Source organism: Anolis sagrei, chromosome 4, assembly GCF_037176765.1.
Source record: "Anolis sagrei isolate rAnoSag1 chromosome 4, rAnoSag1.mat, whole genome shotgun sequence".
In the NCBI taxonomy this organism is placed as follows: Eukaryota; Metazoa; Chordata; class Lepidosauria; order Squamata; family Dactyloidae; genus Anolis; species Anolis sagrei.
This window is the reverse complement of record NC_090024.1, coordinates 172,888,660-172,900,731: the sequence shown is the minus strand read 5'-3', so window position 1 is coordinate 172,900,731 and position 12,072 is coordinate 172,888,660. Positions and strand designations below refer to the sequence as shown.

Below are 12,072 nucleotides of genomic sequence, written 5' to 3'. Positions count from 1 at the left end.
CAGGCAAAATAATTTGTTAGACTGGACCTGTTTATTCTAGAGGTGCTTGCATGGAAGTCCGGATTGACAGAGATATTGCACTTTCAAAGAGGTTAATCTTTCTAGAATACTTGCTCAATCAATTCGAGGCACTTTCATTAGATTACCTGTTGAAATAATACAAGAAAATTCCCAAATCACCCTCCTATAGATGTTGTCTTACTTACCGGAGCCTTCAAAACCAATTGCTGATGAAGCAGACTGTTCAGAAAAAGTAAGACAAACATGCACGGTCACTAGGTACTGTGGAATGGCAACACTAGCAAGATATTTTGAAAGTTTACAAGATTACAGCCTTAATTCTAAATATTCAAACAGTCATAATGCTGACAATATTGTTTAGATTATTTTGCTGCCAAGAACAAATCAACAAATATCACCAAGACTCACCAGAGTTGGAAAATGACAGTGAATATCCTAAGGAATTGCTTGTGGAAAACTCCAAAATGTCGATCTTTCTGATCAACTTCTGGCAACTTATAAATAAATATTGATTTCTCCTTAACGTTATATAGAACATCCACTAGAGGGAGGTATAGGCATGGACTCTGGAAAATTTATTTAGCCTGGTTTCCATTGTTATTATTTTTGAAATAGCGTTACTCTTGATAACACAAACTGGTGATACAACATAATAGCCTAGGTCCAAGGAAAACACTTGAAGAGATTTTATACTAGCTCTTGCTATTTAAAACTTACCTTGCCCAAAGAAAAAGCAACTGAATAAAATTGGCCCACAATTGGAATAAAGGAAATACACATTCAGAAACTGGTATTACTGCAGGGTCTTCCCATCCAAAATATGCACAATTCTGCATTCAATAAGGTAAAGATATTTCCCTGACATTAAGTCCAGTCGTGTCCGACTTTAGGGGTTGGTGCTCATCTCCATTTCTAAGTCAAAGAGCCAGTGTTGTCTATAGACACCTCCAAGGTCATGTACTCAGCATGACTGTATGGAGTGCTGTTACCTTCCCACCAGAGCGGTACCTATTGATGTATTCACATTTGTATGTTTCCAAACTGGTAGGTTGGCAGAAGCTGGGGCTAATAACGGGAGCTCATGCCTTTCCTTGAATTCGAACCTGCGACCTTTCGATCAGCAAGTTTAGCAGCTCCACCGGGGGCTCAATAGGGTGAAAAAAAACTTGAAGCCATCCTATGCTGGTGCATACACAGTGTTCAGTCTCAAGAGAAGGATGTATGCCATGTATAGTCCCTTTTTCCAGTAAAGGATCAAATTGGGAAGTTCTCTGAAGTTATAGGAACTGTGCATTGAGGTGACTGTGTGACCAATACAAAACTACTTAGCTTCGTCACCATGTCTATTAATTTATGGCTGTTTCATAAATCAGTTTCAGAGGAGTAGTTGTGTTAGCATGTGGCAGCCAAAACAACAAAGTACCTTAAAGACGAACAAACCAAATGTATTATGACATCAGCTTCTTTGGAATCGACTCCAGGAAAGTTGTCCCATAAATCTGTTACTCCTTATAGTGCCAAAAAGTCATTTTTATTGTAAGTCAATTATCCCACACTCATAAAGAAGATAAATGGTGTGGGAAGGCCCTCAGGTGATCAGCTTTCTGAACTTTAGCACTTTAAAGTTACAAATAACTGTAGTATACAACTATAAGAGTTCCAAGTTACTGACATTAAAATTTGGCAGAATTAAGGTTGCAAATGACAATAGACTTGTTTCCAGTTTTTAATGGTTTCATGTAAAATTGAACATATAAAACCAGCTCAGCAAAGTGAACACTTTTATGTACATGAGGTCTGTGATTTTTTTAAAGAAGTCCTTTTATAGTCAAGCAAACATACAATGAATTAACGGTGATTAAAGGGACCAGCATTCTTAAATTGAAAACATATTTCTCCAAAAAAAATCTTTACAAGCATATTATATAATTTAGATTTATATTTTACTAAAAGGAACTTACACATCAAGCAGTTTTAGATGCCCCTCCTTCTCCTTTCAGAGGACAATTTTCAAAGTGCCACAGCAAAGGAATAGATACCCATTAATTATACAGTATATTCCTTTATATATATAAAAATAAGATTGGTAAATGTGCGAGTGAGTTAAATGAGCACATAAAAGGTAGCAGATTAAATACAGGAAACAGTGTTGGAACAGGATTTTGTAAATACAAAAGGCATTATAAGTGTGATAGAGAAGACAGACGTTCAAGCTGGGTTTAAGTATCAGTGTAGATGGGAGGAATATGATTTAAACAGTGATCAAAAGTGCCATTTTGGAAAAACCCATTATTCTCTTCTGTTCCATTGATGGCTTCTTCTTCTGATACACACTGCGCTTCAGAAATGACCTCATAGCCTGGAAATATGGTAAGCAAGTGAGACCGATTAGTACTGCAAGATAGTTAATAGAACTGGAGTCTAAATAGTGATGACTGGTTTGAAGGTTCTTTTATAAAGGAAAAGTGAAAACATGTGGGGAGGGGTCACCCAAACCAGTCTATTCTTGCCATTTGTCTACGCAAAATTTTCCCATTCTCTGTCAATATAATGTCTGTATAGAAAGAGACAGTAAATTGGTCTACATTTGTAGTCTGTCTAAGCCTTGGAGTTGAGAAATTGACAGCTGCTTCATGACATATAGACATTTCCCACTGCATATAATTTTGGCAGAACAAATGCATTTTCATTGCCCAGTTGCCACTTGAAGTCTATATATGCAGTGAACACAATTTGTCCTAAAGTAAGAAATAAACTTTGTATGCATGGCTTTTGTCACTGATTTCCAGTTAATGAGACTACACAGAATTGACGCAACTTCATCTGCATTTGGAAGCTGCAGTAAAGCAATTAACAACCTTGTGGCATCTCACATTTACAGCCACTTGTACAGATAAAAAGCCAAGTTAGTATGAAACTGGCTAGTCTGTTTCAGGCGTTTTTGGTTGAGGTTAGACTTCTTTTGGTGACTCATGTCAGTGCAGCATCCTATTATGACAACTTAAGTACTTTTATGGCTGTTACAAAAAGATATAGTATCTGCTTGTTTACTATGTTTTCTCTGGCTGTGTAATGGGAGCTCTGGCACAGTGGCACAGCCAATTGATGAGCCCAGGGTAGAGCTTCTTTCAGCCACCACCTAGCTGCCATTGTGTAGTCAGAAAAAAGGAGTAGTCTTCCTCTTCATGGATCTTCTTCCCCAGTTGGGCATGGCAACCAGACAGGGCTCATACACAGCTCCACCCCATCACCTCCAGTTGGCAACAGGGGTACACTAGGACCGCATCAGGCTGCCATGTGTAGTCAGGAATGAAAGAGAAACTGGCACCCTTCGATATCTCAGGCCTCAATGGAACTACACTGGTAGAGTATGTCATTCTTAATGGTTTAAACTGTGATTTGAGAGGAAGCCAAATGTGAGAGAGTCAACTTGTAACTCAAATACAATGTATGCCTTGAGTATTAGAGAAAGGAGTTAATTACAAGTATTTGTACATGAATGTTTCCAAGCCGTGAGCCACAGAATAAATCAACAAATGTAAACAGAACGGATGCTTGCTGTTTTGGAGTATGTTGTCCAAGGGTTAGTGTTTCCTCAAGATTTTTTAATCTTTTCTAAATTATAGGTTTATATAATTTCTTTTAAAAAGCTAAATCCACAAACTATTGGTGCAAACCATTCTAATGTCTCAAGGGAAAAGAAGGAAGAGGGGGGCTGTCATGAAAATAAGAGTAAGATGTGGGTGGAGAAAGTATGGCACTTACTACCCTTCCCCTGAAGGAGAGCAAAAGGGTAGGAAGATACTGAAGAAGCATCTGGCTATATCTGCATAATCATACACAGAATTGTTAATATCATCTACTGAGATCCATCAAGGTTCTCCAGAGGTTTCAAGAAATGATGTAACCATTCTGCAGCTGCTTACAGGAAAAGAGCCAGATGATTTGCTCATTTTCTTCTCTTCATCAGTCATAAAATTGCAGGTAAAGGGTACTACAGGAACTGGATGGTAAATTGGGAAAAGGCCGTAGTTATTACACTGGGAGAAAGGGTATGAAACCTCTGCATTGGCTCCCTTCCTGCCCAAATATGTAGGTCTAAAGTGGACTTACACCTGCACCTGACTTCAGCAGGATGCCAGCCACAATCTCAATTCTGATGTCAACATAAAATCAACTCAGCTAAAATTAAGACTGTCTGATAGAGCTAATGGCTGTAATTCACCTACAGAATTTATATAAAATTACATAATTATTTGTTCTTTTCCCCCTGGTTAAAGGAATTTATTTAAACTTTATAAAATAAATATTACTGAACTGAAAAATTTCATAAAGGTTATCCCTCGGAGTCTCTCTCTCTCTCTCTCTCTCTCTCTCTACACACACACACACACACACAGAGTATACTGATGGCTGTTGAACCTGGTGTCTTGCCATGATATTATCCTTTGCCCTTATAATTTCTTTTGAAAGGTTTATTTTGTCTGTTCTTTCAGGCTTACAGTTGCCTGTCAATCCAAATTTGAAATCTGATGCTAATCTAAAGAAAGGAAGTTTTGTACCATCAAAGGGGCGACTTCAATCTCTCAGGCTGAGAAAATATAAATCCCAAATGTCAAGTGAGAATGAAAAATTCCACCCTGATTTTTCCTGTGTTTCGGCTCATTGCTTCTTAAACTATAGCTCCTGACCCAAATGGAGTCCCCTGAGTTCAATGTTGTTTTTTTTCTTCTGAATGTCACCTAGTTGTTGTTTTAGAAATTCATACAAATCTATTGTGGAGTGTTTACAGTGGACTCTTCAGAAGACGTTTCAGCTGTACTTCATAAAAAGGAAAATCCAATGTGTTTAGCAAGCCTTACAAATACAAATTTATTATTGTCTGATTTTTATACCTATTTTATATACCTATATAACTGGGGCTATGCAAAAAAATTGAAATGAAAAGGGGTCCTGAGTGGAAAAGTTTAAGAAGCCCTGTTAGTTTATTAAAAGGATGCATACTGGGAAACCAATGAGAAACAGATATGCATTTGTACTGATATGCATCAGTACATAATGCACACTGGTGGTATTGGGCACTTTGTTAATTCGGTTATCTAATAACATAGAAGCATCCCTCTACTGGATAGGGACATTACCAAAGTGAGCAATTGTAATTTCTACATATGTAAGTCCAATTATGAGGCGTACCTTATCTATACATGTATATGTCAATAAATTTCAGTCAAAAAATCAACCCTGAAAGCCTGGGGTGACTGAACATGAGGAAGAACTTCCCGACTGTGAGAACCATTCAGCAGTGGAACTCTCTGCCCCGGAGTGTGGTGGAGGCTCCTTCTTTGGAAGCTTTTAAACAGAGGCTGGATGGCCATCTGTCAGGGGTGATTTGAATGCAATATTCCTGCTTCTTGGTAGGAGGTTGGACTGGATGGCCCATGAGGTTTCTTCCAACTCTATAATTCTTTGATCCACAGGTCAATTTGAATACTATATATTAGTTTTTATAAAGAAAGGAACTATCCCTCTTCTCCGAGTACAGTGGCAAAAGGCAAGAGCTTAAGATTGTCCTGGGAGAACTTAAAAGAAACACCAGCCCATTCCACTTTCAATGCTGTGGCATTTTTATATTCTTGACTGGGGAAGTAGTCCCTGCATTTGGCCCTCTGATATTGGGGTTTCTCTCTCTCTGCAGAATGATATACTGTTTATATCAAAATCCAGGATATGACCTGCAAACCCTTGACTTACACAAGTATATGAGGTAATTCCCAAATAAGATTCCAGCAAGCATTTTTGCATATAAAAACTTGTTTTCTGCACAGAAAACAGGTTCAAAAATCATGTTTCTCCTCAGAATTCTTGTGCAGCACTTTGGAATGCCGAAAGTAGTAGAAAATGGCACAAAACATCTACTAGTCTGTTATTCTTTCAAAAACCTGTTTTTGATCCTGAGATGAATAATTGGAAACATTCTTTCCATCTCCAATACACACATACAGGAGGCCTGTATTTTTCGTCCCTAATATGTAAATGCTAGTCTGAGATGAAAGTTTACTTTTGGAACCAAGAGAATTATAATTTCAATCTCTGTTTTTCTTTTAAAGCAGCATCTTACCAGTGTTTAGAATTGTAATAGTTGTATAACATGTACAGGGAACGACCAAAGAAGATTAAATTAAAATAGTTAAATCAATTTACCTGTTGGAGCAACAGGTGCACTGAGAATGTGATATCCATTTTGTCGCAAAGGGTTAAAGCAATGTGATTCCTCTGATACCACATTGCTGTTGACAGACGAGTCCATTGCTCTGTAGCAGTCTCCATAGTGGAAACAGTTCTGTATAGAATGAAAGCTGCCTTGATAACCTGCAAGATGATGTAAATTAGAAAGTTACAGTGGAGGAGAAATGCAATTATGGTAGTTTGTTTATTGAAAATTACGTCTCACAATTGCTATCTCCTAAGCATTTCTATTCCAAACTAGACATCAAACTCTAGTACTTAGGTTTAATGATACCGTGGAGTTTTATATTTTAAGCCAGTTTTAAATGCAATGGCTTGGATTCAAAGTCTTAGCAAAAAGTAGATCTGGTATTAGCACCCAAAACACTGGTGCAAATGGTGGAGTAATCCCTGAAATGGATACAGTGTCAAATTCCAGGCTTATCTGGGGGACATGTAGTGGCCAATACTGCCCTGCTAATGATGTCAACACTATCCTGATGCCCAATTGTTAAGTTTTTACTATCTGAAACCTGGTGCCAGGTGAACCAAGGCTCAAAGGCATTAATCTGTAAACAAGGTATAGAAAAAAAACATAGGGAACAGATAGTTGGTTATGAGGCACTGGCTAAGTTTTTAAGAGTGCAAGCAGACATTAATCTAGAGATGCATACATGTCACTTTGAGTCACATTTAGGGGGGAAAACAAGATATACACACATACATTAAATATATAAAATTATGAGGACAGGTTTGTGGTTACTTTACTAATTGTTTGTTATAAATACAACACCTAGCACCGAAGAATCAATAATGCCCTAGAGAAGATAGTAATAATTGGGTTTGCTGATTTTAGAGATTTGAAACGTCCTCTGGTTGTACTTTTCCTGACCCTTCAGTGATACAGTCTGATCTTTTTGAGTTGTTGGGGAGTCTCTTCTTGTGGTGGTGATGAGTTCGTTCCTTCATGTTGGTGTCACTGGAGACTCTCCAACAACTGTAGGGATGAGAGTAATGCAGGCACTCCAGCGACAGGCCTACATGATGGGCCGGCTGTTGGAAGACCATCAATGTCACATCACATGGTTGTTTGGTTGTTGCCCATGAATCCCAAATAAAAGCTACAGTGCCCGTGGATTTGTAGGAACCTATGCCCTGATCAGGTGCACAACTGGGTAAAATGGAGCAAACAAACCAGTGAAGCAGACCCTGTCATCAAGCAGGACACAAGCTGAAGAAAAAGAAAGAAGAATGCCACCTCTTCTCTTCCTTCCAATTTCTCTCTCATCTCAGGGCCCTTCCACACAGCCATAAAACCCAGAATATCAAGGTAGGAAATCCCACAATATCTATTTTGAACTGGGTTATCTGATTCCACACTGCCATATATTTCAGTTTAAAGCAGATAATGTGGGATTTTATTTTAACTGTGTGGAAAGGGCCTCAGTCTTTAAATGAAGCTGGATGTGCTTAGAAGCCTAAAAGCCTTTCTTATCTTGGCACAGGGTTCCTGTGCTAAGGCCTTTGGTTTATCTCTTAGAGGGTAGTGATGTCTTGGCTACCTTCATCAATATCTCTTTTAACTGCATGCATTCTCCATTACATTTCACTTTGGAAGTGCTGTCCATCAGTCTTGGGCACCCTTCATGTTACTCATCATCCCATCCCATCCTCATCATTAAAGTGTTATATCACTTTAAAGGGGAAGAGGAAAAATATTTGTTCTGTTGTGGGTTATGTTTTGTTTTGTCTTGATTTTTTACATTTTGTTCTTAAGTTCTTACAGATTTGTTGGCCCCACATGCCAAAGTATCTTTCAAGATGGGACAGGGTAACAGCAGGAGCTTAAAATGAGGTTCAAATCCCATAACGATAGGGGTATTAACAACCACATGTGGTTTAGTACAAAATTTAGAACGTGGAACTTTTAAAAAGGGTTTAAACTCCTCAAGGGCTAAAATGCAAACCATTCCATGGAATGATATAAAATTGGCTTCTCCGCTGTTTCCTCATTTTGGAAAAAAAAAGAAAAAGAAGAAAAGCTTTCCATAAAGAAACATTTCTATTTCTTTTAAGAAGTGTAGCCCATTCTGGCAGCGGCTGGAGCTGAGCTGACATTCCCTCCACTCCAACATTCAGGCATTCCTTCAGTTTGTCAGATTTAAATCAAATCTGTGGCAGCTAATTTCCAATGAAGAATTTCCCAAACACCCTGTCGGTTTAAATGATCACTGTTAAATGTTTTATGTGGAATAAAATGTAGAAGTATAACAGTTAATAAAGGAACCGAGTCTGTTCCAAACATAACATTCAGCTACAATTTTGCTTTGAATGTGACACAGAAAAGCTGTAGTTAACCACATCACAAAGTGTGCTGGTTGCCTCCATTTCCCTCAAGCCACAACCTAAAAATCTCAAACGCTTTTTTAAACGAATGATGTAATAAGGAAATTATTGGAATATGTCTATTAAATGCCAATTCATTCATGTCATTCCACTTAGAAGTATGAGCACAAATAAGTCAAACTCGTCAAATTACATAAAACCTTTATGAAAAGACATCATGTACGATATAAATAGCTGTGCTATTTCATTTGGTTGCCAAATTCTTTCACTGCATAACAATTTCCATCTGATTTTATTTTAGTTGAAGTAAGAAATTCTATGGGGTTTTCATTTTATTCATTGTCCATGCATTCTCATCCATAATTTATTCAATGGAGATCTATATGAGAGTTATAATACTCAGACTGACCAGATATCTAGTCATATATAATTTAGTACCCGCTCTGGCAATTCAGTTTTCAGGTGGATTTTATATTTTCAAAAAAACAACAACCCATAAATGTATTTTTCTGCTTATCGTCTCTATACCCAGGGGCAAATTCATCTCAAACCCGAGCTAAGTTCTGAATAAAAACAAATATTAACAAAACCTTCTTCATGACACTGCAAAAGAAAACACAGATAAATGCCAACAATTTTTCTCCTTTGTCTACCATGTTTATCTTGACTTCACTTATAAGTCAAGGACAGGTTTTGGGACCAAAGTTCTAGATTTTGTTATGACCCACGCATAATTAAAGGATAAAACTTAATGGCACACCTAGTTTGAGGAACATTTTAAAATGACACTAATGAGAAAGACAGGCTGCCATCCCTCCTTTCTCACATATTTTGGCCCAAGAAGGAATACAGGCATGTTTATACAGACTTATATAGTATCAGCCTTATCACACTAGAGCAGTGGTTCTCAACCTGTGAGTCCCCAGCTGTTTTGGCCTTCAACTCCGAGAAATTCTAATACTTGGTAACCTGGCTTGGATTTCTGGGAGTTGTAGGCCAAAACACCTGGGGACCCACAGATTGAGAATCACTGCACTAGAGCATGGGTCCACTTTAAATCCAGTTTCTGCCTCCTGCAGAATTCTGGGACTTGTAATTTTGTGAGGTCCAGGACCTGTCTAGCTGAGCAGTTTAAAGGCTCTCCTTAAACTGCAAACCCCATAATTCTGCAGGAGGCAGAAACTGGATTTAAAGTGGATTCATGATCTAGTGTGATAAGGCTGTAAGTCCCTATTAAAAATGGCCATTAACCTGGAAAGGCTTATATAGTAAGCCCCTATTAAAAATGGCACCAACCCGGCAAGAGTTATACAGTAACCCTCTCTTAGAAATGGCTGCTGCTGCTGAAATCCTCTTCTGCTGCTGAAATCCTCTTCAAGAACCCAAAATGTTGGGAAGACTAGAGCTCATTGTGGTGTCATTGTCATCTGTGGTGTCATTGTCATTAGTGGGTAAGTTAACCAAGTTTTTTTTAACTGATTTTTTTTCAAAACTTAGAAACAAGTATATACAGTGATCAAAATATTTCTACAATACAGCCTACTGACTTCAATGGAACTTATTTTTTAGTAGCAGCATGAGTGGCATTTTCACATCATTATAGCAATCATGGCTGAGACCGATATGTAGTTTTCTTACAGAATAAACTAAATTCATTACAAGAATTCAGTACTTGCCTTGTGCACTTGTTTCTGCTGTATTCTTGTGGATATAATGTCCCCCTGCTGTTTTGTAGTTAACGTATTACTATAATGTGTTCATATATAATTTATTGCCTATCATAAATTTGCTGCTTCAGTTAAAACCATTTTCCACAGAATAATCTATTCTATATCTGCTGATATTAGTTTCCAAGTGGGGACAAATATGTTACATGTCATGTTCTTTACTAATTTATACTGAAAGCTTTTACTTTTTGAAGCTGCCTGCCATCTGCCCTAGGTTTTGTAAACAGGATGAGCAAATGAGGATAAAAGACTCAGTGAGATTTGCTAGGAAGATATCTATCCTTTCTTCAGGTTATTTCACTTTGGCAAAACCCTCTGATTCAATGAGCTTACTCTTTGTTGTTGAATGCCTTAAAGCCCTCTCTGACTTATGGTGACCCGAAGGCAAACTTATCATAGGGAGATTTGCTCAGATGTTTCTCTTCCTCTAAGGGTGAGAAAGTGTGAAATGTCCAAAATCACCCAATGTGTTTCATTTTTAAGCAGGAATTCAAACACTGTATTGTCAAAGGCTTTCATGGCTGGAATCACTGGGTTGTTGTAGGTTTTTCGGTTTATGTATCCATGTTCTAGAAGCATTCTCTCCTGATGTTTGACCTGCATCTGTGACTGGCATCCTCAGAGGTTGTGAGGATGCCTGCCACAGGCCTCACAACCTCTGAGGATGCCTGCCACAGATGCAGGTGAAACATCAGGACAGAATGCTTCTAGAACATGGATACAGACCGAAAAACCTACAACAACCCAGATTCAAACACTGCTCTCCAGAGTTATAATCCAATGCTTAGACCAATCTCTATGTTTTATTCATTTTGGTTCAACAAAAATTGACAAGCTCTTGTCTGAACTATGATGATAAATATTGGAATTCAATAAAAGGTAGCTTTAATTGGATTTTTTAAATAATTGTTAACCAGCTATGCTTTTTTGTTATACCAAGGTGTAGGATTTTGCGTATGGATTGTTTCCTTTCAAGTGGCTCCAGGAGTCCAGAAGAGATTCTTGGGAGCTGCTAAACTAACCTAAAGGACTCAATTCAGGAAGGCTTTCCAGCTAAATTACTCTAAGCTCAATTACATTCCACTAATGTGCCCTGTGTATCAATCTACATGACTGTTGGCATGACTACTAGTGGTCTAGTAAAAACACATGGAAAAGGCATATGAAATGGAAACTTGAGGTAACTTTCGGACTTCCCCTCAGCATTGCTCTTTTATTCAGGAAAGTCAGTATGATATAGCGATTTGAGCATTGAACTACAACTCTGGAGACAAAGGTTCAAATTCCCGCTCAGATGTGGAAGCCCACCAGATGCTCTGTAGTAAGTCATATTCCCTCAGACACAGGGCGGATCTAGACAGCCCTGACAACTTTCTGGACAATCCTGTATTAATTCACCACAAACCAGAAAAACCCTGGTTTGTGGTGAATTAATTAGATAGTGGGTTTATTCCGCAGCTTTATGGTGCAAAATAAACCCATTACTTCTGGTGTCTAGACTGCAGTCCAGACATCATTCCCATAATTTTCCAGACTAAATTAGTCTGGAAAACTGGAAATACCCATGCCCTCCCCCAAAGCCTTTTTAAAAGTAAAGAAAACTTACCCAGCCTCCAGTGTAGTGTTACAGCAGCTCTCCCGGCGCATAGAAATGACATGCCTTTAGACCAGGGGGGGGGGGAGTGCTGCTGCAATACTATACTGGAGGCCAGGTAAGTTTTCTTTAATTCTAAAAGGGGCCTGGGTCATTGGG

At 38.3% G+C, this 12,072-nt stretch overlaps 1 protein-coding gene across 4 annotated transcripts in view; it reads right to left on the bottom strand.

The window, feature by feature from the left end:
• Positions 1-1,734: 1,734 nt before the first annotated feature.
• The window catches only part of GLIS1 (GLIS family zinc finger 1), a 220,509-nt gene continuing 210,171 nt past the window's right edge, over positions 1,735-12,072 (bottom strand). For 3 of the 4 annotated variants that reach the window (XM_060773532.2, XM_060773530.2, XM_067467878.1), the window contains 2 exons: positions 6,223-6,390; positions 1,735-2,380 (listed from right to left, as the gene is read on the bottom strand). In XM_060773532.2, coding sequence (XP_060629515.2) covers positions 2,241-2,380; positions 6,223-6,390 — 308 coding nt within the window. In that variant the 3' untranslated portion in view covers positions 1,735-2,240. The remainder of the gene's footprint in view (positions 2,381-6,222; positions 6,391-12,072) is intronic. The other variant, XR_009631356.2, reaches the window with a different exon arrangement.